This window comes from Haliotis asinina, chromosome 7 (assembly GCF_037392515.1).
Source record: "Haliotis asinina isolate JCU_RB_2024 chromosome 7, JCU_Hal_asi_v2, whole genome shotgun sequence".
In the NCBI taxonomy this organism is placed as follows: Eukaryota; Metazoa; Mollusca; class Gastropoda; order Lepetellida; family Haliotidae; genus Haliotis; species Haliotis asinina.
Genome location: NC_090286.1, coordinates 63,927,764 through 63,951,535, shown reverse-complemented (window position 1 = coordinate 63,951,535; position 23,772 = coordinate 63,927,764). Strand labels below are relative to the sequence as shown.

Below are 23,772 nucleotides of genomic sequence, written 5' to 3'. Positions count from 1 at the left end.
TGATTGTTGTCAGTCTGTGCTAAAGTATGGGAGTTCCCCTTCAGCAGACACTATGCCAGGTGCATCCCAGTGAAGGTACATGAGAGCGATGAACATCATCGTTTTACTATCAACACAATGTTGAATCCATTTTCAACTCTTAGCAAACCACTACAGCCCTCTCTAAACCAGCGGCGTTATTTAGATAAGTACATGATGGAGCTGTGATTTATGTATCAGCCCGACTTAGTGACACATCCCTGCAAGGACCTTGCAGCAGGTCAGTCAGCTCTTCCTCATTGTGTGATCACTATTCTAGAAATTCTAATAGAAGTTGGTGAGTCGATCATGAAGCATACCATGATTTATGGAAAACTTGATGGAACAAAAGCGAAGTAATACAGCACAGAACTGACTGATATAATTGTTATCCCTAAAGTATTGTACCTTTCATATTATTAAAATGACAATCAAACAGATCTTACACCACCATCAAGCTAAAAGACTAAATGAAGTCTTAGTAAGGATCTACACTGAAACATCACTCCATGGAAACATTACTCTATGGAAACATCACTCTATGGAAACATCACTCTATGGAAACATCACTATGGAATTAACAGAAAGGTGTTATTCCTAAAGTTCTATGTTTTAAAAGGCAGAGATAACAACCAGGTTTGTTGCATGGCCATAAGTTATGGTTATACAAGCTGGATAACATACACTGTAAATGACAATGAAAGATGTGACACCTGAACTCTAACTAACATACAACAGTAACCATGGGAACATGAACTGACCTTCTTCTTCGAACTCATCAAGAACTTTGTCGAGATCTACAAAATCCATGGTCGATGATACCGAGTCACTGAAACATAAAATACAGTACAGCCATCACTTGTAGTCACCCTCTATCCATGCTGCAGCAGTGTATACACGCTGAGTGGGAAGTCATGACTCCATGCTTTCGCAACACTCGCCAGTCTACAAGGCCTTCACACACTGTACTCAGTCATCACTAACCACCCAAACAACTGTACTACTAAGGCTTTCAATCTGTCTTTAACATATTCAGCAATAATACATCATTATGTATTAGATAATATTATGACTGGATGAATACTAAACGCATTCCTCTCAGTGAAACTGTTTATATGTTATGACAAAAAACACACTGTCTCTATACAAATAAATTCCAAGGCACCAAAACGTTAAATGACTGATTCATTCCATAACGAGCCTGTACAACTCACACTTATGATACGACTTTCATTAGTTATCACATGAGCAAATCAATGTCTTCTAACACACTCTGTGACACGTCACAACTATAAAAGGTAAGCATTTGAGTTTGTTGAATCATGGAATAAGACACAATTTGTCTCTATCATCATATTCAGGGCCCCATTTCACAAAGCTCTCGTAAGCCTAAGACCTCGTAAGTTTTCTCGTAGCCATTGTGCCTCCTATGTTGTAACACAGGAGCTACGGATACTACGAGAAAAGTGAGCTTACGAGAGCTTTGTGAAACGGGGCCCAGTACAACTGGTCACAAAGTCAAAATGTTTTTAATTATTTTTTTATTCTTGTACATATATCATCAACCAAATGTTTCCATATACTATCCCATACAGGTAGATTTGTTTGGCTCTTTGTTTAACAGAGCATTCAACAATACTCAAACTACTGTATCTCCTCTAATAAACACCCCCAGCCCTTAATTTTTCAACGGACCTCCAGAAACAGCGTTTATTAGAAGCCCGGCGCTTTTTAGAGGACTGGAGCTTATTAAAATACCAGTACCCTGTATTTTCAAAAGGACCTTTTGATTTAAAGGATTTCTAAAAAATGTAAATATTACATAATGTCATTCAAACTGTATATATACACCACATCTGTACCATCCATTTATGAAAAAAAGCCCTAAAAATTATAAATATGCACCAAAAGGAAAGCCATTTTAGCCCCACCCACTAGTATGCATATTTCTATTTTTAGCGGTCTGCCATCTGTGGGTGTGATGTCATACCCTGAGTCCACTCAGTGTGTTTATGAAAGACCCCACAGGTGCTATCAAAGAACACAGTGCTGGCAAAATATGGATACGAATAGGCAAAACACAACATGGATACATTCCCTTTGACTTTCTTAACTAACACTGCAGTCGAAATGTAAACTTGGGACAGAGACCGAGAGTAGCATTCCAGAAGTGATGTTCGATGCTGGTGAGTTTTAAATGTAGTTGCTTTGGAGCAACATTAATACTCTAGTAATATAAAGAAACAGTTGATGTAAAAGTATGTCATAATTTGTCTTATTTTTGACAAGAGATACATGTATATTTTTTCAAAGTCACTGTAACAGTTACTCAGCAGAGTGAATTTCTCCAATGAGGACTTGCATAAGAATGTGCGGGTAAGAGAGACCACATAACTGCTTAAAAGTAGTGGGATTGGTCCCCAACAATGTTAAAATGGCTGAAATGAAGAGGGAGGGATGGTTGGGGACATTGAAGTGTTGGCTCTCTCTTCCTTTAACATGTTTAATACAATGTTCAATACTTATTTGAATGCACTTGCATTAAACTTCGTGAAAAACCCCTGTTAAAACATTGTGACAGCTGTATATATAGGTTACTTTTAACCCACTTTCAAAAGTGGGGAAAAAGGGAAATAGGTACATTCAGATAATGTATTTTTTTGGTGTGGTTTTATTTTCTGGGCAAATGTAAAAATGCTAGTTTAAAGCTATTTTAGGGATGTACCTGGCAGTTTTTCACATCAAATGAAAACAGCCTAAATACCCCAGCAGTGACCAAGACTGCAGAACACAAGAAGGAAAGCAGCTACCCTTGATCGGTTTTCAATGAACACATGCTAGGCAGGTGGCTTGTATGCCAGCCTGCAGTGGTCTGTTCAAAATGTAGTCAGGATCAGAATTGTCCCATGACGGTATGTCATCAAGTGGTGGGATTGTTGTCAATGTTGTCATGTATGTGATATTATTTGTATCTAGTATGTCATCCAATTAAAGGTTTGACTTTGTGGATTAATATTTCTGCTACACTTGAAGCAGGCCTCAGTAAGCAAACAGGTTCAGAACCACTGTCTTTTCCATGTGTTGATGTAGCAACCCTCAGGTATGACGCCACACGACCATGTGACCGCCTACCTCTTCTTGCAAAATGCCAAAATGCTTTCAAGGGACAACCGTTTTAAATTCACAATAGAAGCTGTATAATGAAATATTACTGTTTATAACCTTATTTTGTATATATTATATGTATCTATGTGTTCATCAAGATCGAATTTAAACAATGAATAGAGACCTTTTCAAACCTTCAATATACATATTTATAGAACAAGGGAGAATACACTTTTGAAAAAATGAAAACGTCTGTACCATGGCAGCACAACTACAACTCTGAAAATAACTTTTATACTGATTCATTGAACGGTAAATGTGCTAAAATTTGACAAACTCAAATGATTCAAAAGCAATTTTTGCATCCCATCAACCTGGCACTCTCACAGATTAACAAAGGTGTGGATATTTGGAACAGCAGCACACCCAGCTGGAAATCCTGTTTAGTACGATAACATAGTTGGTGGGTTACTTTATAGGTCCCATACAAATTCTGTCAGTCACGATAGTGTTCAGGAAATCCTGCTCTTGAGTTCACATGTTTACTGATGTAGTGAAAAATAATTGAAGTGACATAATTTTTGTGAAGTTTTAAGCTTATTTGGTTCATCATATGGTATGGGAACACGTATTTTCACAACAGCAAATATAAATCATCTGTGTGGCGTCCAAAGGCACAACATGATTGAATGCATTTTTATACCTGATACCCATTCATCATTGTAAGTCAATGAGCGCCACTATCATATTTTCAGGAAGCATTTCAGAACCAGATGTGCATCAACTCTTGGAATTATCATATTTGGACCTTTCTTGTTGAGACTTTTCAGTCCTATCTGGGGAAGGTGATTATTAGGCTTATCTCCTCCTTCATCTAACACAGTCAGTTCCACCCTGAAATCAGATGCAGAGTGTCCTCCTCCTCAGGTTCACATCAGCTTGTATTGCTGAAAATAATATGCCCTGGATCCTACAAGTCTACACTGATTTCCACATACATCCTTCTTTACATGTATATGGATATCAGTGTCGACTTGTAGGACCCAGCCTAAACTGATATCCCTATACACCCTTCTTTACATGCATATGGATATCAGTGTAGACCTGTAGGACCCATCCTACACTGATTTCCACATACATCCTTCTTTACATGTATATGGATATCAGTGTCGACTTGTAGGACCTAGCCTAAACTGATATCCCTATACATCCTTCTTTACATGTATATGGATATCAGTGTAGACTTGTAGGATCCAGCCTACACTGATATCCCTATACACCCTTCTTTACATGTATGTGGATATCAGTGTAGGCTTGTAGGATCCAGCCTAAACTGATTTCCACATACATCCTTCATTACATGTATATGGATATCAGTGTCAACTTGTAGGACCCAGCCTAAACTGATATCCCTATACACCCTTCTTTACATGTATATGGATATCAGTGTAGACCTGTAGGAGCCAGCCTACACTGAGATCAATATACATCCTTTTTTATATGTATATGGATGTCAGTGTAGGCTTGTAGGACCCAGGATGTATTATTTTCAGCAATACAAGCCCCTGTGCTCAGGAAAACAAGTGAAATCAGTGGCAACCATAAAAGTGGCTTAGTAATAACCATCAGTGCTGTATCTTGACAATGTACACCAGTGACTGGCAAAGAAATTTACTTCATACATAGAAAGCATAATACTTACAAATTTGTCAGTACAGGACACTCACTAAATTGTACTTTCAATCAATTATTGTATGCGCCATGACTTCAGCATATGTTAAAATGGTTGCAAAGGAATATAATATTTTATCCTGTAAACTCTGAATTGGAAGCTGCAAGCAAAATCTCATTTAATTAACAAATATTGCTGTGACATTTTACAAATGAAAACATTTTCATCATTGGATCAGCCTATCTTGAAATTTTGAGAATTTTGAAATTTGGCATTGTTTGAGTTGTCAGTAGAACTAAGAGAAAGTTACATCACTCTGCACCAGATTTCACTAACTCCCAATAATGTACAGAAATCACTATGGCTACAGCCTTCAAACAAGCCTTACTTCTCAGAGTATGGATACCTATTTTCAAATTATCTTCCCTTCACTAACGCACTAGGTGTGCTCATCTGGATGGTCCAACCTTAAACTGACTCAGCTTGTACACAAGATGCAAAGAGACAGATAACCAAGACAGCTTTCACCCTCATCGCTGATGTTCACGCTGGTGTATCAACAGTACATCTTATCTTTTGGTGATACTCCACCAACATTCTATAAACAGAATAGCGCTGAACATATGCATGATGCACTCAGTCCAATACTATGTTCATCAGAAGGCTCAGAATGTTTTCACAGTTACTAAAACAAAAAAGTTTGACAACAGAGATAGCATCAAACTGGCAATTCACTGGGCATGGAGAATAACTGGACTTGGTCAGGAGGGTTCGAAAATTACTGCACATGTAGACACCTCACTGTATCGTTTTTCATCAGCTGTTTTGTTTTCAGCTAAAACATATTTTCGAAACTGTAAATGGCACATGACTTTCCTAATGTTGATAGACTTTTCAATAATAAGGGGGAAGTACACTGGAGACATACACAGGAGAGTTGAAGAAGGTTTTTTTCTGTATGATGAAAATGTAGACAGTACATTTCCCCCTTCCTTGAACATGCAAGCCAAGTCTGCCAATTGTCTGTCACTACCATGGACTAGGGGTTCAATAATTTCTTAAAAATCCATTTGTCAAAGGGCAAGTGACTTTCAGACAGCTCAAACTACAGACAAAAACAGAAAACCACTGTCCAGCTGGTATACTACATCATGATAACAGTCGAAACAGATCATAAGCAGGGGACACCAGAAATGAACTTCACACATTGTACTCATGTGGAAAATCCAACTCAGGTCTTCAGTGTGACAAGAAAATGCTTCAACCACTAGGCTACAGAAGAGCTCCACCACTGATCATGTTTGTTCACTGTGCACAGTACAGCCTTGATATTCTGTACACTGTATATCAACTGGATCAGATATCACTTCTGCCATAGTTGCAAATGTTGAAGACATCTGTAACTTTGGTTTGGTCATAGATGATTGCCAGGAACATGTCTTTGCTGGGGTGCAAGACAGAGAAGTGAATGTCACACAAACATCAATGTTATCTATACACACATCCTGAGGAAACCAAACTAGCAGTGAATCATACTCATGTAGAACTTGGTTTCACATAAGCCATGGTGCAAATTATTCATGTTTCTGCAGGGTTTCATTACATAAATATGATGAGTCTTAGTTCCGATATTGTTAAATAAGATTCCAAATTGGGGTTCAAACCTTCATGACTATTCAAAAACATGACTATAATAATATGATCAGTACCTATAAGAAAAGCCAGATTTATGGATGTCAACTTCTCTATTGTGGAAAACACAACATTTCAGCGTGTATACTTGCTCCTTCACCAAATGAAGGCACAAGCATACGCTTATTTAGGTGAGGGACCAAGCAAATGCTCTGAAATGTTGTGTTTTCAACAATAAAGAAGTTGACATCCATAAATCTGGCTTTTCTTATGCACTCTGCTTCTAAATACCCTTCAAAGATTTAATCAGTAACCATGATGTGTGCACTGAACATTATCAGCATGCATAGTATCACACATTCAATGAATCTTAGACTCTTAAAATCTACTTGTTTCGTGTGAATGCTAGGAACAAGAACACATATGCATACTAACACTAAAAGCTTAACAGGAAACGATAATGTAGTCTGAACAATAAAAGTAATGTTTCCTGTCAAGATTTGTGTTGTACACTGTCATCTAATCAGGTACTATCACTTCCTGGGTCAAAGTAAAACCATATTGTCACTGTGTCACCTGTATCTCCTTTCTACATGAGACCTAATAGGACCTTGTTCACACAGTGATGCTGTACACATCAACCAAAGGGAAGTGAAGGAAAAGTTCCCATAAGTAAAAGTAATATAGATACAGTTTCTATTGGTCACAACTGAGGGTAATTGCGGTCTGCTATACTCTTAGACACATATGTCAACATTTTGAAATCTAAGCACACTAAGAGCAAATGTGACGATCTGGTATTCGGATAATTGGAACCCACGTCCGTTATATCTCCTCCATGAATATGCAATGTTACATAAGAGGCATCTAAGATTTCACCAGCACCAGATAATACGATTCGGTCTTGCAAAGATGTGACCTATCCTCGAAATTGTTGTCAATGTTGACATCTGAATAGACCTGGTATTTATATATCTACCTAAGATTAGGACCGTAACCAAATTAAATTGGAAATACGACGAATGGTAGAATGAATACCTTAACTAAATATCATTTCGTTGGTTTCATGAGGCACTTCCGGAGACCAAATCACAACAATTTTTCCCTGACTCAGTGGAGGTAGTCTCTTGCAGTCGCCATATTAGATAGCCTATTTCCATTCGTGACTGGTCGTGATTTTCCGGAATACGTCGGAGTTGGACAACGAATATATTTGTTACTTGACAAATACCATTCCTTGTCTCCTTAAACAGATCACGATTCATAACAAAGTCAGCATCACATTTTAAGAACTTTGTAAAAATACCAAGCTCTAACTGAGGCCCTACTGCGTATTTTTTACGCCGTGAGTAGCTTAATAATTGCTTTTACCGGGCTTCTGTCTACAAACAGGAGTAAGAAGATTTGGAGCACACTTATCTGCGTGTACCAAGAGCGAGTCTAGTTTGAAAAAGGAAACGATCATTGTGCAACACATTCTATGTATGAATGTGTTACGATGTAATGATTTGATTTGTTCTGTATATATTAAATCCATCTCATCTCCTGACTGATGTCTTCTAGAAATAAACAACCACAAAAACACACACACAAAAAACCCCGAAAGATCCACCATGTTACTGGGTATGTGTACCATATAGTGAGTTTAGTTTTAGTTTTAGGCCGCTTTTAAGCAATATTCCGGTAATATTACGGCGGGGGACACAGGACACCAAAATCTAAAAATGGGCTTCATACATTGTATCCACATGGGAAACCGAAACTGGGTCACTGGGTCTTGAGTGTGGCGTACGAACGCTTTAACCAGCAGTATGTCATTTGTAAGTTTTCCCTGACTCATTAATTGAGGTGTGTGAAAAATATGACACTTCGCCATTAAAATGCTATACGCCGTTGTTTGAGTATTCCTAGTTACTTCCTCAAAAACATCTTTCACATACACCTTTAATTCATATGAGGGGAATTTACCATCAGGTGAAATGTGTTTGCACGTAACACCGATAGTTCCATAATCTAAACCAAAATGTTAGGGTGTATTTGAGGTGTGAGAGAAGTTTGACATATTGCCGGTCTGATCTGATTCGCCATTGATGCTTGAGGGTTATAGTTCCATAACTTCTTTCTTTCTTGTGGATCTTATTATTTGACAAAACCGGACTGGTGTTTTAGAACGCTTTGTGAGAGTTTTACACTTTATTTTTGAGGGCAGTGTGACAGCGTCAGTTAACATTTTGTTAATGTCTATTCCATTCCCCACATGTAATAAGATATCTGAATTAATTATTAATGTAAAGAAATGTTTCAAAGTAGATTTTTTAAAAGGACAGCTGATGTTAACACGTGTTCTCGCGATACTTTTGCGTTCTTTAAAATGTTTTGGGAGGGAAGGTGTAGCGGTGTATCATTTATTCTTTCATTCATTCACATATGTACTTCTTTCTTTTATTCTTTTTCTTTATTTCGTTCATTCATTCACATAATTCTTGCTCTTAAATTCTTGCTATAATTCATTCATTCATTGTAAAATTCCGACTGATACAATAAACTACCTGAAGTTGCTAAGCTAGGGATAATCTTCAACGTATTCTCTATATAGACTCCCTGGTTAAACACAACTGAAGGTGCACTGGGAACGAGCTAAGTCCCTGTGTGCGTTGAAGCATGATGAGGCACACGTTAATTAGTACAAATGGTAAAGAAAGCAATCGAGTGACCTATCCCTGTTGTAGAGTATCCTTGCTTATATTCAGATGTGTTGGAATTCGAGTTAGTTTATTTTCGTTAATAAAGTGTGAAAACCATGCTCATGGCAATATCGTGTTCTTTGAAAATATTTTTCGGTTGAAAAAGCTATACAGAGTTTATGTATTTATTTAAGGGTCAGTATCGACTCGATTAGATGTTATTAACAGAGAACCATTTCTCCTTTATAAATGTCATTATGTTTCAAGAGAATAGTATCAATGTATTTAAGGCTCCAAACAGCGCTCTCTGGTCTTAACTGTTAACGAAGAAAGAAAAGTGCTGTTGTAGAGCTTAACGGGATTTCACAAACATGTGCACATCTACTTTTGTTTCATCTTGTACCCAGAATATTCGGAATAGTGTCACATATAGATCTTGGTTTCGCTCTGTCTACAGGGAGATGGCTTCCTGTTCGCAAACATCCGGACAACAGTTTGATTTTCTCTTAGTGTTAGATTTTGAAGCAACTTGTGCACCGAGGTAGGGCTGATCATCTGCTGAAGCCGAGAGAAGGGGTCGTTGTCGACATGGGTACTTCGTCACAGTACAGAAACGTAGCCTCAGCCAAAATGAGAATACAGTACCCAACAATGAGTCCATTCCGTATTGTACCGTTTCCTAGATCGGAACTGTCATTCTATCGTATCATATGCATTTGATTGCGCTGTGTAAGACAAGAGCACACACACAAAACTAATATTCTTTTACGTGGGCTTTCTAAAACTAACGGAAACCGCTACATTCGGTTTCATTTTGGATTGGAGATTACGGATTTTTCTCCCGCTTAGTGTACCGGGTACGTTTCTGTATTTTGATAAGATACGTACATTTCTTGTTTGTGATACATTTCGGTATAAAGACCATACTGGCTAGCGGCCAGTTATCGCCAGTTTCAGCGATTTTTAACAATTTGCTTCATTGTTTCTTAACATAATGAAACAAACTTTATCTTCATGATAGGTTAGCAATTCACCGACGTTTCCAGTTTGTTTACAATCGATCGTCTTTCTTCAAAGCGTGGTTAACATGTAGAGCGTGGTAGAGTGTGGTAGAGTATAATGTGCTTTCCAACAACTAAGAAGACCAGTTATCGCCATTTTTGAAATTTTCATGTTATCAACCAGATGTGACATAAATTTGGTAATAAAACTATTGTGTTTCAAACCTTGACATTTTGAAGAAATTTCATGATTGGAATTTGTTTTAAAAAAAGAAATTTAAGAGAACAAAACTTGCTCTTATTGTGAATGTTAATGGATGCTGATAATGGATAACTCATAAGCTGATGGGAATATGGAGATGTCGCTGCACGATTGAACTTATCAAAGTTAACTTTTTGAGTAGTTGTTAGAATCTTGGTATTGTTTGTCTCTTGGAAAAAAATGTAAAGATAAAGGTGAAAAGTGCCTGTTACATTTTGTCAGTATCGTCTGCATGGTGTCAGTCGAGTCCTTAAAACAGAGATGGGAATGTAGGTCAATTCAGAGTTTAGCGATTGAGTGTTTGCAATATGGATATGCTTAGACAAATTATAGTCTGCAGTTTTTATGGACTGAACTGTAATGTCATAGATACGCAACACAGCCAGGATGATTTTCATTCAGTTCCCTTCATTTATGAAATTTCAACACATGAATGGTCACGTGACATCCCCCGAAGTGTTTGGGTCTAGTCTTCCAAGGGGATTCATATTTGTAACTTCTATAATGTAAACTACTTACTATGATTTTGACTGTCATAGCCTATCACTTTTGTGATGTGTCAATGTACGAAGTATAACGGAAGAACAAGTCAAGCTGTCCACACAAGCGCTACAGTCGGATGTTGGCGATAACTAATGTGCAACGATAACTGGTAGCTAGCCGGTATCTAGAGTACATGTCAGTAGTACCTTGCCAACAGCGCCTCCAACAAGCATCTGAAAGAACATTGGCAAACAAAATCTGACTTACAAGAAAAATATATTCATCTTGTATTCACCAACATGCACGTGAACTTTCCTCTTTTTTCATAATCTCAGTGGTCATGTGAATGCACCTGTTAACTTTGATAAAACAGTTTAAATATTTTGCTCATTTTAGATGTTAAACAGATAAACAGCTGATACATGCCTCTTGCTACCTTGCCATTTTGCTATTTTGTGTTATTGGCAGCATTGGTTAGAAAATATGTATTAATCTTGGGGGCCTTGCTTTACAGTGTTTCCAAACAATTTCTCTTGAGTAATTACTCTATTCTCTCCTGACAGGGGGGAGACACTTCAGCCACAGGTAAGTCTGAAGATTTGTTTTGTTATTTTACAAAGAAATGATGACACACAGAAACATGCATAAATGTGGATGCACACACACAGACATGTTACTAAAACATTTTCTTGGACACCTTTGTAGACCTTGCACTGTCATCCAAGCATTTCTTGATGAACCTTGACAAATCTGTACATGGAGTGCTGTCACATTTTGGTTCAGAACACCAGCTATCATTGATAGTCTGTTTAGTGTCTTAGGGCACAGCTACCATTGGTAGTGTATTTAGTGTCTGTGGACACCAGCAACTGTCGAGAGTGTGTTAAGTGTCTAAGGACACCCGCTATCATCGATAGTGTATTTAGTGTCTGAGGTGACCAGCTACCCTCAATAGTGTATTTAGTGTCTGAGGTGACCAGCTACCATCAATAGTGTATTTAGTGTCTAAGGGCACCACCTACCATGGATCGTGCGTTTGGTGTCAGAGAGCACCAGCCTACATCGATAGTATATTTAGTACAAATAGGACAAATTGTATGGATAACAACTTCTTTATTGCGTGATAGCAACGTTTCGGTGCAGATTCTTGTACCGTTTTAAAGCATGAATGATGCATAAAATCCAGAACTTGTATATATATACTAATACAAACAATGGGATTACATAGTATAACCGGAGCAGCATAATGCCATAATTGGGGAAACAGAAAGCTGGAGAAGCATGTAGTAGACAAAGGATACTGAATGGAAGCCAGACATGTACAAATAAAGGGGGGTTACAATGAAAGAGGATGAGATGTTTATACAATAGATTGGGCTTGGTAGAGGAATGCATCATAAGCAGATGGAATGAAGTATCCTTGGTCATGGTTGATGGTGGGCTTGTGGCGTTTGATGTGAATGGCTTCTGTGAGTTTGCGTTTGGTGAAGTCCGTTTGGTTGTTGGCTAGGATTGTCAGAGAGCCAACATCCGATGTATTTAGTGTCAGAGAGCGCCAGCCACCATCGATAGTGTATTTAGTGCTTGTGGGCACCAGCCCTATTTGTATGAAAAACAGTTGTATAATTACTCTTGAATGCTGCTGAAAAAATGTTAACCACCATCTTGTCATTATTATAGTTAGTCTGTCCGGCTATTCAACTATAATCTGCTACATGTACTAGATGTTATTATTGTGCTTTTTATAGAGTCCAGTTGATTTCAGAATATGTTTCCAAACAAGGCGTGTTTTGTCTTGGAACATATTGTGTATCATAGCATACCAGCGGAGTTCTTGAATACCTTTAGTCCAACGTGTTGAAACTGTTTGTGACACACTTACAGCGAGCAACAAGGCATTTCTTTTCTTGAATTTCCAACAGTACTGTTGTTGTTTCTTGAGTATGGACTGTTGTTGTCAGGAAATCCTAGAGTTCCCATGCCTGAAGGTGAGCACACAGACAGGTGACGTCGAGTCTCAGTTCCATCAGTATGTGAAACCACGTGTCCATCCCCAGCTCACAGACTTCTGCACAGAGGTGAGGACCCTGGTCATTCTAAAGGAGTAGCAACAATCACATACAACAAGTTGCAACAATTTTTCAAATTTGACATTCAATGGAATAATTCTGGAAACTGCATGTTGTTCTCTTTTAATGAACTTAAACGAGTTGTTTGCACCAGACAATTGTAAGTCCCCTACTTTAAAGGTCACATGCAACCAAAACATCAAACATAATTAAAACACAATTATCACTTATTCATGACTTATATAATATACATTGCTGCTTGTAGAAAACAAATAAACAAAATTATAAGCATATAATCGCGATTCAAAAGTGCAATATTTTGTATTTGGGCTTACTCCCCTCGAAACGAAGCCCTCAGGAGGCCGAACCCTGTCATAGAGGGTAGATGTGCACTCAAGTGTAACGACGGCTTCCAATTGGCTGACTCATTTGCTGATACGCTGAAGGCTCATTGTGTGTACAGAAATAAGATCTGTTTGGTGGGCATTTTAGAAGTATGGCGAGTCACAAGATTCTTTATGGAAAACAACTTCTGTTATTGTACTTGATGCGTCGTTTCAGTATGGATTCATGTACCATTCTCAAACAAAATCATATACACTAGAAGAAGTTGTTATCCATAAAGAATGTATTTAGATATGTTGGATTTTGTAAATACATGTTTTCTGAATTTGCATTTGATCAAATAAAAAATCATCTCAGTAGAGGTAGTGAGCTACTGTGTGGCTGGAAACAAAGCAGGACATGAAACTGACAAGAGTTTGCACCAGTCATCCGAGAAAAATGGATGTTGTTTGTTTGCAACCCACAGACATAAAAACATGTCATGTGTACAAGTATGACACCTGCCTAATTACATAATGTGGCTGAGAAAGGACTCGGGTGCACAAGTCATAAATCAATTTATTTTGTTTATGGCGTATAGCCTGATAGGTGTTAAGTTCAAACTGCACGTGGTCAATGATTGAAGCTGTGTATTGCATATTGTCTTTAGCAGACAGGCAGGCAGACATTTAGGTGTCAATAAACCAGACATTGAGGTGACAGGCTGCTTACCACAATCAACAACTTTTTTTATGTAATGAGCAGATTATTTACTTGTTTGTGTACACAACCAAACCAAGATTAGACACTACTGCTCACAACATCATACTTGGGGCATGCATTACTTTACAAGCTCCGTGAACCTATTCACTGCGCATGAGTTACGGGCGCAGTGCAGCACAGCTACTGAAACCACTTTTTCCGCCAGCACTGATGGAAATTTAGCTTTTTTCCATTGCGTTTTTTTTTTTTCCAACTTTATAGGTTGAATTGGCATTTTTGATGATTTGTTTCGGTAAGTGAATACCGAAAGGTATCTGCAAAGTTGTGTTTTACGTTGCATGTGACCTTTAATACAGCCTTACAACTTTCACAAAACATTCATCTTGTGGAACAGTGGACAGCATCACATCAAGATTCATTTAACTCATTGAGCTGACAGTGTGATATGGTTGAAACAGGTCAGGACAGCATAAACTCACCCACTCACTATCACAAGAGAAAAGCCTCTATTTTCTGTAAGTCTGTAATGTTTAAATATGAACATTATTATAGAAGTCTGTTATTGCAGCTGACAGGTATTATCCAGGATATGGTGGATGGACAGCCTCATCTTGAAGCTGTGCTTGAGGTATGACTCTTCATATTATTCTCAGGTTTCTCAGCATTATTTCTCTGTTGTAAATCCTTTCTGACCTCACTGAAACTGAATTTATAGAGATGATTATCTTGAATGTCCCTCGAGTAACTGCAGAAGTAAGTCAGTTCTCACTTCCTGTTACAGATGTTCGATGACTGGATGGCAAAGGAGGGTCTGCTAGATGGGAAGACCACATCTGCCTTTGTTACTTGTGGGGACTGGGATCTCCGCACCATGTACGATCTTATATTGTCATCACATTGTGCCCCCAAATTACATTCAGGAGTATGCGCCATGTCAGTTATCCACCAGTTTCAGTATTGCTAGCCATGGCACCAGAGTCTTTAACATCAGGGGCGGTGGGGTAGCATAGTGGTTAAAGCATTCGCTCATCATGCAGAAAACTTGTGTTCAATTCCCCAAATAGGTACTATTTGTTAAGCCCTTTATCCTCTGCGGTGATATTGCTTATAAGAACCAAACTTGCCCACACAATCTAATATGACTGAAATGATGAAATGTTTGTATTGTCGTCACTCAAGGTTGCCTGGACAGTGCCGCCATTTTAACATCAAACCAAAAGCGTACTTCAGCCGGTGGATCAACATCAAGAAGGTACTTGTTTCATCAAGATTCCACATCTTTGTACAGCACTTGATAATAGTCAGAACCAAGTCACCACTATCCCAGACCCAAATATAGTACCGGTATACTGCAAGCAGTATCTGTTTCAGAGTGAATTTCAGACTATAAACAATATGTGATTCGTTAATCTCCATTGTGGGTCTTATATGCAGTTTGTTGTCATTTTTAAATATAGACTAACAACTAGTGTCTGAAATGAACATAATGGTACAGAGACAGCATGTGAGTTTAGTTTTACGCCGCACTCAGCAATATTCCAGCTTGTTCGTCGGTCTGTAAATAATCAAGTCTGGACTAGACAATCCAGTCATCAACAGCATGAGTATCGATCTGAGCAATTAGAAACTGATGGCGTGTCAACCAGGTCAGCCAGTCTGACCATTGTCGCCTCTTACAAGCATAATTGCCTTTTATGGAAAGCATGGGTTGCTGAAGGCCTATTCTACCCCATACCTACAGAGGTCCTGTTCAGAAAGGAAAGCTCATAGTGAAAAAAACCAAATAAACTGTAATGAAAACGAGCCCTGAGACTTTCTTCTTTTTCTGAATCTGTGGAAATCTAGACTTGCTACATATTGTAGGCTGGCATGGGCTATGTTTGCGTCAGGGTCTGTATGACAGACTAAAGAATCCTGTCACAGAAGACTAATCACAGTAATACCCACAACAGATTACCCTTTTCATCAGTGAGATTGTATGTTCAGAATTACAAGGTACATAAACTAATATATTTGTATGGTCAATGTTTTCTTGCATTTGGAACTTTCCCACTGTAGTCATTGTTAGGTAAACAAACCATGTGTTAGATTCTTATCATTCCCACGAATCAGTGACTATGGAAGCCTTGAATCGGAGATACTACAGCATCACGGGGAGGGAGGACAGCTTGATCATCATGTTGTAGAGTGTGAGTTGTATGTTTCCAGAGTTGTGCGGAAGCCACATCAGTGTTTCCCCGGGGGATGATGGGAATGCTGTCCATGTTGCACCTGCCACACACGGGCAGACATCACAGCGGAATAGGTAAGTTGGGCAAAAACAGTAACATGGTGTCTGGGGTTTGTACATGAACTCCGAAAACTGAAAATATCTCAACCAGAGAGATCCCATCTCGTTTCGGTTTTCGCCTGTTCTAAGAAAACAGTGAACAGTACAGAAAGTGAGGTAAAACTTTGATACTTGTATTTATTACAAGAGTATATATTTTTCATTTCCCCAGATGATTTTTATCTGAAGTATATTTTTTTCTTTAAATATGCAACTTTCATGTTCACATTTGTGTAAAGTTTGGTAAATATATCTGTGGCTTGATAAATGCATACCCTGAGGTGATTAGGGTGTATATTCAGGGGTTTCACTGGCTGTATACCAGGTTGTTGTTGCAGATGACTGCACCAACATTGCTGCCGCTGTCAAGGAGCTGATCAGAAGGAAGTATGTGTTCAAGCACAATGGCTGGCTGAATTAGTAACATCAAATGCATTCACAAGCCAACACTGAACTGATAACTGAACTGTGAAGAAGACTTTTTTCTGATACGATTGTTGATGAGAATTAAATACTTATTCGAACGATGGAATCCAGTGATGATGTTACCAGACCATGCATAATGTTATCGACATGATTCTCCAACGACCATGGCCTTACCGGATTCATTGAAGTAATGTGGATGATTAGATGGGTCGTGAAGCAGGGCGGTGACATGATGTTTATTGTGTAAGAAATGTGTGGCCGTTGTGTCTGTACACAATACCCTGGAGATGTGGAACCATTCCCAAAGTTGCTGAATTAATTGAGGAAGTGGTTGTTGTCTTGCATGAATGTGAGCAATATGTCAGCAGTATCACACATAATATTGTGTGATATCATGTGAGGATGGGGAATTAAACAACCCTGAGTGTAGCAAACACTGAATGTATAGTATCTTAATACATTCTTTATCATATTTAACTAGAGCACTTTGATATTTACTAATGACCTATAAAAGCAGTTAAGGCTGGCAAACTACATGTTTCTTTCTACAAGACAATGTGTGTCCAGTGAGATTGCTACATTCAATGACATGGTGATGTCTTCCCCAGTCCACATACAGAGTCCCCCACTTGCCCGAGTTTCTGCAGCTTACTGTATATACCGTATTTTAATAAAACATTCAACACCAAAATATATGTTGTTTTGTGTAGCCAACTGCTGATGAATGAGGTGAATCACAAAATTCACCTGTCAGTTTTCATTTCGGGCAAGCAAATAATGGTATCTTGCTTGTCCGTGGGCTACTAGATAATTTCTGTTGACATTTTCAGACTGCAGATAAACATGGATTTCATTTCATATCTGCTCAAAATGTAGGCATTAAATTTCATAATTATGGTAAAGTAGGGTTATCTTTCTTTGCTATTTATCACTTCTCAATAAAAAGTCCACTACACATTTGCATCAAATACCATGTTAATTTATTCTTTCATAATTATATCCTCTTGATGATGTCATAAAAATCAGTGACCCTGTGGCAAGGGACTTCAAATGCCCCCCTTAATACATTTCACATGTGGAGTAACTGCTGTGTGGTGGTGTTTGCTCCGAAATGTGTTTGTGTAGGCTCAGTGGAGATGTTTGTTTCAAATGCAAACTGTCTCAGTAGGCATGAAGGAGATGTTATAAGGAAAGTTCATTTACATTTTGTATTTTCATGGGTCATCCAGGTACAGTTCAATCAATAGCAGAGGGTCGTTATTGTCAAACATCAATGAACTAGTACTGAAACACACTGAGTAATGAATCACCAGCCCAAGGTTGGCACATACTTGCTTGGCACAGGGGAGGTGGTGGACACTGGCACATACATGCTGGCACGAAGGTCATGATAACTATAGATGTGACAAGTGTTTGCCACTAATGAGGCAGTGTCCCCTGCAGCCAAAGACTGTTATATTTATAACATATTCACTGCTTTTTACATTTTGGTCACACACAAGACACACGAAATGACTGGTATCTGCAGTCACCCAATGTAGGCTGTCAACAAAATTGAAGACCTTCGTTGCAATGTTTTATAAGATACCACGTTAACATAAGTTTGAAAAGTGAACAAAGTGTTGAGGTCACGAAAATAAGATCAAGGTCACCAAAATCACCTGATGTCTATGTAATGTCTATGATGTCAGAGTTTAAGTGACCTAGAATATAAGGTCACGTTCACCCAAATCGACTGGTCTCTACCTAATGCTCCAATGTAGGTTGTCACCAAATTTTAAGACATTGGGTACAACAGTTTATGAGATATTGCATTAAAAGTTGCGGTGACCTTGAAAAAAAGATCAAGGTTACCAAAATCAACATGTTTCTATGTCATCCCCTAATGTAGACTGTCATCCAATTTGAAGACATTGGGTATAACAGTTCATGAGAAATCATGTTAACAAGAGTTTGAAAAGTGGTGAAAGAGTCGAGGTGACCTCGAAAATAAGGTTAAGGTCACCAAAATCAACTGGTGTATGTGCAAGCCCCCAGTGTAGGCTGTCACCAAATCTGAAGACACTGGATACAACAGTTCATAAGAAATATGTTAACAAGCATTTGAAAAGTGGTCAAAGAGTCGTGGTGACATTTGAAAATAAGGTCACGGTCAACAAAATCAACTGATGTCTGTGTAATTCCCGAATGTAGGCTGTCACCAAATTCGAAGACATTGGCAGTGTATGAAACAGTGTCTGCCCAATAGCCAGCTGCTTGCTAGTCACATGGCGGGCTTACAACTTTATTTATCACAAGGGTATATATTTGACCATGTCATTTACTACGGGAAACATTTAGGAAATAATGTACAATTGTGGTAAATAGATGGTGTCTGTATAGTTCATGATCCCTGCTCAACCAACCCATTCATCTAAAACTAAATGAGACAGGTCTAGAGAATGCTTTCAGCTAATGAATAATGTTGTTCTTTTCTGATGGCAGTGACACTAAACAAATTAACAGTGACAACCAAGTCATGGTTTTATTAAATTTGCTTTTGCACAAGTTTATGTTTACCTCCCTACAAGTAATTCATTAATTACTTTCTTTTAACAACATATCTCAATTTCTTATATTTAACCCAGGGCTGGTTACATGTTAACATGGCCGACAACGTTTTTAGTTATCAGCCCTGTGGGCTTCCTTCCTTTTTGTAGGAGTTTCATACACTGACAATGGGTAAAACAGTGCAGAGATATCACGTTAACAAGAATCAGAATGTACATACAGATGTACTGACGTACGTACAGATGCTGCTGAATACATAGTCCCCCATTCCGCAGTGCAATTGGGGACAACAATAGACTTAGAGGACATGCATGCTGATATACAAGTAATGCATAATGTCTCTTATCTCATGGCTGTCTTGCTTTTCACATCTCTGAATCGGTCTTATTTGTGGCTGATCATATCAAGACAGGCTCACAAAAATCAAACTTCAAAATTAGCCTACATTTCCTGGATCAGACTTCTCGTGTGATCTTTGTTCAGATTATTAAAAATTCTTATACTGCAGTGATAAATAACAAAACATTAGGTAATAATGGTCTTGTTTATTTAGTTATAAAATCAAGGTAAAATGATTTATATTAGCATCCTGTACTGTTAAGAGGTGTATCACCGGAACAGATTTCCTTTCACTTCAGTTTGGTCAAGACTCGGTTATATAATTTAGAAACTGGTTTACAGCAGATTCTTGTAAACTTGTTAAGTGAAATTGTTTTACATCACATTTGGACCTTACCAGAGCTTTAGCTTGAGACTTTGTATATGTGGGATCATAGTGATCTCGTAAGATACTCTCCACAAATTCTGTGAACCGATCATGAGCTAATAAATCATACCAGTCATACACCTTTTTCTTCCCAACAAACCTTGCCAATGGTGCAAGTGTTGTTTTCAGCTTTTCCACATCAGATATCCAGTGAGGATAACCATTCATGATGTGACAAACACGTTCTGACATTGGTAAATTTACTTCGTATCTCTGTCCTTCACACATCTTGTCGAAGAGTGTTCCTGGGATGGTAACTTTTCCAATCCGCCTACTCTCTGACTCCACCCACACAGGTCTGCTACTGTCTAGCTGAGCCATCTTGTCCCGTAACAGAGACTCCCACATCTTCTGGGAGGGCTGGGTGTGGTTGTGCCACAGACCAAGGGTGGACCCCTTGTGGCAAGCTAAACCTTCAAGGTCAAGGACTTGTTGGCCTCGTTCTGATAACTGGTGAAGGAGAAAAGTCTTGCCACTTCCTGTTAAACCTGAAAAGGTTATAATTATTATTTAAATCATCCACTCCACTTTCATATGCGTTGGTGAACAGGAGCCAGATGTTTGGGTTGCCTAGTTTTTCACAATATTTCATCAATATCACAACACTGGACAGCAGAAAAAGGCTCCTCACACAATCGTAAGGTCTAAAAAGAAAGTTGTGGCTCTGATTACCCTACCGACCCTTGGATTCTGATGCTGACCCTTTAGGATGAACAAAATATGATTTCAGATACCATCACTGTTTTTTCCCCAGCACCAACTGACATCAGTCTTCTGATAAAGAAAGTCAACATGATGGTCTCAAGCTTGATTGAAGAAACAATTACACATTGATAAATGTGTTATTAGTTTGTACTTTACTTCTGAAAATGATGTAAAAAATATCCTACCTACCTGCCCTAAATTTTAAAGATGTGTAACCAGATCAGCACACTTTTCATCCAGTTGGACCCTACCCTTCAAACACTGGGGATACCCCAGGTAAAAGAAAAACTTTGTGAGGTGAACAGCTGCATACAAATTTACTAATCATCACAAGATTATACCATCAAAATCCTTAGCAAATATTAAAGAAAATTTCTAAGGGCACTGACTTTCTCAGACACAAATGCTGCCGAAATCCACATGATTCACACAAACGACAGTAAACCAACCTGATATGACCCTGAAGTTCATCTCCCTTGGAAGGATATCAAGATCAGTTGTGACGATATGCCGATATGACTTGTAGCCTCCCTTCAACACATAAACACGAAATCCAATCTCGGCCAGAACCATTGCAAGACTGCTGGACCGCTGACCTCCACGCCAGCAGTACACTAAAGGTGAATAGTTTTCATCTTTTGACAGGAAATAGTTTTCAATATGTCTACTGATGCAGCTGGTGACATATCTTGCCCCAAGTTTCCTGGCCTGAAAGGCATTGTTTGAATACTGAGTGCCCACTTCAACATGCTGGGCCTGTGTAAGCACCGGCAGGTTCCTGGCACCTGGTATGTGGTCCACTGAAAACTCATTCTCAGTGCGGACATCTATCAGTTCAGAGGCCTGAGGTTCAAAAGGATTGCAAGTCTGGTGAGGAACAGATCTGTGCGAACAGCTTGTGTCATGAAAGGAAGCAGTCTGATGTATGGCAATCTTGACCAGTCTTCTCACACACACAGTCCCAATCTGCATCTTCAGGCACATAGCACACCATAGAAGTTTGGTGCTAACTAACAGATTTCTACAACAGACAAACATTTGCTCAGAAACATGACAATGATGATTGTTTGGGGTTTGTTTTGTTGCTTAATGACACATAAATGTTCCTGCTCTTTAACAACTCATAAACAATTGGGAGTATGGACCAGACAAGCCAGTGATTTTCATTATGAACAACAATCCCCCTGAGTATGATGAAACACCATAACCAAGTTCCTGAGCCTGACAAACTTCATCCATTTAGTCATCACAACAACCAACATAGCTGTTGTATGGCTGAAACAATTTCAACTCTCTAAAACCAAAACATGCTGGTATGGATCCATTCTAACCAGGAATCCCCATCAAACTTCGAGATAGGAGGATTTGACTGGCATGTTAACATGCGCCTTGTGTGCTTCTAAATATCTCACTACAACTATTACCTATTGTGAAAGTATGGGAATTACAAACACCTGAGCACTTCCACACCTAACCACTATGACGGTTACAGGTCTAAGTTAAGGTATGGCAATTAAAAACACCTGAGCACTTCCACTGTCATACATCCATGTTAAGGTATGGAAGGTACAAACACTTGAGCAGCGCGACTGTCATAGCAGGGATGGATACAGCTTTTTGAGAAAGGGGGGTTGCTCCCTTCATTTTCACCAGAGTTTCAATGCACATCCCCTCTGGATCCGCTTATGCATAGGTCTATTTTATGGGAGTTACAAATGAGCAGCACGATTGTTATAGATCTATGTTATGGGAGTTACAAACACCTGAGCACCATGATTGTTAAAGGTCTACGTTATGGGAGTTACAAACACCTGAGCACCACGACTATTATAAGTCTGTGGTAAGGTATGCAGGTACTTGTTAATGTATGTAGGTCTGTGTTCAGGTAGGCATGTCCCTGTTAAGGTATGTAGGTCTGTGTTAATGTATGATGAGAGTTACAATTCTGGATTCAGTTCCTGAAGGCAATGTTAATGCCACTCAAGACTAACTTCAGCCTGTGTTGAAAGAAAAGGAACTTAGAATTTCTTAGTGCTTTGTGGAAGGATTCCCAGACAGTCGGATTTGATCTTGTTGATTCATAAATGTTTGTCTTCCTTGGAAATACTATGAATTAAAGCTGAAAGGATGCTACCTAGACTTCAAAGTGATGCAAGGATCATGCTAAATTGCAAACCTTGAAAATCTGATTCACAACATTTTCTGGCATGCACTAGCAGTGGACATCTTGTAGTTGATCACACTCCCTTTACCAGGAACTAGCTGGAAGTCTGCTGTGTGTGTGACCTTACGGCCAGTATGTTTCACAGTTGTCAAACTGCAACTAACCAAGATCATAGTAATACTTGTTCAAATATTTTAATGGAATAGTGTACATTTGTTCTTTGTAATAAGCTGAGGCACCTTTCACAAGCAACTTTAAGTAAGGTTAACCTTAACTCCCATTCTTTAACACTGCACTACTTTTACCATAAATTGTTCATGACATAACTTGTTAAAGACAATGGTAAAGCATGGCGTCTTTTCTTATGAAAGTCCGTGTGTGTTCAGTCATGACATCTCAGGATGATGACACGACTGGTAAGTGTCGTAATGAATCATGAATGTGCAGGTATAACATGTTATGTTTGGTATCGCACTTTCTCCGAAGAGAGCAGATTGTAGTGTTTCATTGACTTGTTGGATGTTGTGGTCGTATCTTCTCGTCCGCTGTTTAAATGTAAGTCGTATGGTTATCTATATGATATGAAGGTATCTAAAATTTAGAGCAGAAAAACACACAGCGCACCTATGCTGTTTTTGTTTTCAGTCAACCTTGCAGGCATCTACGAGAATGAGGCAGCGCCGATTCAACATTTTTGAGGCACGATGGCCCAGTCAAGTTCCTTGCAGCGTAGTGGAGTCATCAAGGCGACGATGGCATCACGCGCTGTTGCAGAGCCTATGTTGGAGGTAACAAGGGAGGTAATTAAGCCTAACTGCGAAATGGTTTGTTAAAAAGCTTGTCTGAAAATTACGAAATA

At 38.7% G+C, this 23,772-nt stretch overlaps 3 protein-coding genes across 5 annotated transcripts in view; 1 reads left to right on the top strand and 2 right to left on the bottom strand.

Moving 5' to 3' along the window:
- Window positions 1-7,585, bottom strand: part of LOC137290629 (zinc finger FYVE domain-containing protein 16-like) — a 71,683-nt gene extending 64,098 nt beyond the window's left edge. The window contains exons 1-2 of one of the 2 annotated variants that reach the window (XM_067821695.1): window positions 7,466-7,585; window positions 780-847 (exon numbers count right to left, since the gene is read on the bottom strand). In XM_067821695.1, coding sequence (XP_067677796.1) covers window positions 780-828 — 49 coding nt within the window. In that variant the 5' untranslated portion in view covers window positions 829-847; window positions 7,466-7,585. The remainder of the gene's footprint in view (window positions 1-779; window positions 848-7,465) is intronic. The other variant, XM_067821696.1, reaches the window with a different exon arrangement.
- Window positions 7,586-9,413: 1,828 nt separating this feature from the next.
- Window positions 9,414-17,419, top strand: LOC137290639 (ERI1 exoribonuclease 3-like). The gene is made up of 8 exons (XM_067821710.1): window positions 9,414-9,652; window positions 11,421-11,442; window positions 12,819-12,935; window positions 14,542-14,601; window positions 14,755-14,846; window positions 15,153-15,225; window positions 16,182-16,278; window positions 16,641-17,419. The coding sequence occupies exons 1-8, from the start codon at window positions 9,483-9,485 to the stop codon at window positions 16,721-16,723; spliced, it is 714 nt and encodes a 237-aa protein (XP_067677811.1). The 5' UTR covers window positions 9,414-9,482; the 3' UTR covers window positions 16,724-17,419.
- Window positions 17,420-19,808: 2,389 nt separating this feature from the next.
- On the bottom strand, window positions 19,809-23,705 carry LOC137290635 (tRNA 2-selenouridine synthase-like). Of its 2 annotated transcripts, XM_067821703.1 has the most exons (3): window positions 23,538-23,705; window positions 21,199-21,770; window positions 19,809-20,532 (listed from the first exon to the last, which is right to left on the bottom strand). In XM_067821703.1, the coding sequence occupies exons 2-3, from the start codon at window positions 21,731-21,733 to the stop codon at window positions 19,922-19,924; spliced, it is 1,146 nt and encodes a 381-aa protein (XP_067677804.1). In that variant the 5' UTR covers window positions 21,734-21,770; window positions 23,538-23,705; the 3' UTR covers window positions 19,809-19,921. The 2 variants fall into 2 exon arrangements, with proteins under 2 accessions (XP_067677804.1, XP_067677803.1); XM_067821702.1 differs by lacking the exon at window positions 23,538-23,705 and having other exon boundaries at window positions 21,199-21,863.
- Window positions 23,706-23,772: the final 67 nt, after the last annotated feature.

Coding starts and splice junctions, on each gene's coding strand:
- LOC137290635 (XM_067821702.1), bottom strand. CDS start 21,787: ATGTTTGTCTGTTGTAGAAATCTGTTAGTTAGCACCAAACTTCTATGG. Junction 20,533..21,198: donor GAACTTCAGGGTCATATCAG/GTTGGTTTACTG, acceptor TAACCTTTTCAG/GTTTAACAGGAAGTGGCAAG.
- LOC137290639 (XM_067821710.1), top strand. CDS start 9,483: ATGTGCACATCTACTTTTGTTTCATCTTGTACCCAGAATATTCGGAAT. Junction 12,936..14,541: donor TCACAGACTTCTGCACAGAG/GTGAGGACCCTG, acceptor CTGTTATTGCAG/CTGACAGGTATTATCCAGGA. Junction 14,602..14,754: donor ATCTTGAAGCTGTGCTTGAG/GTATGACTCTTC, acceptor TTCCTGTTACAG/ATGTTCGATGACTGGATGGC.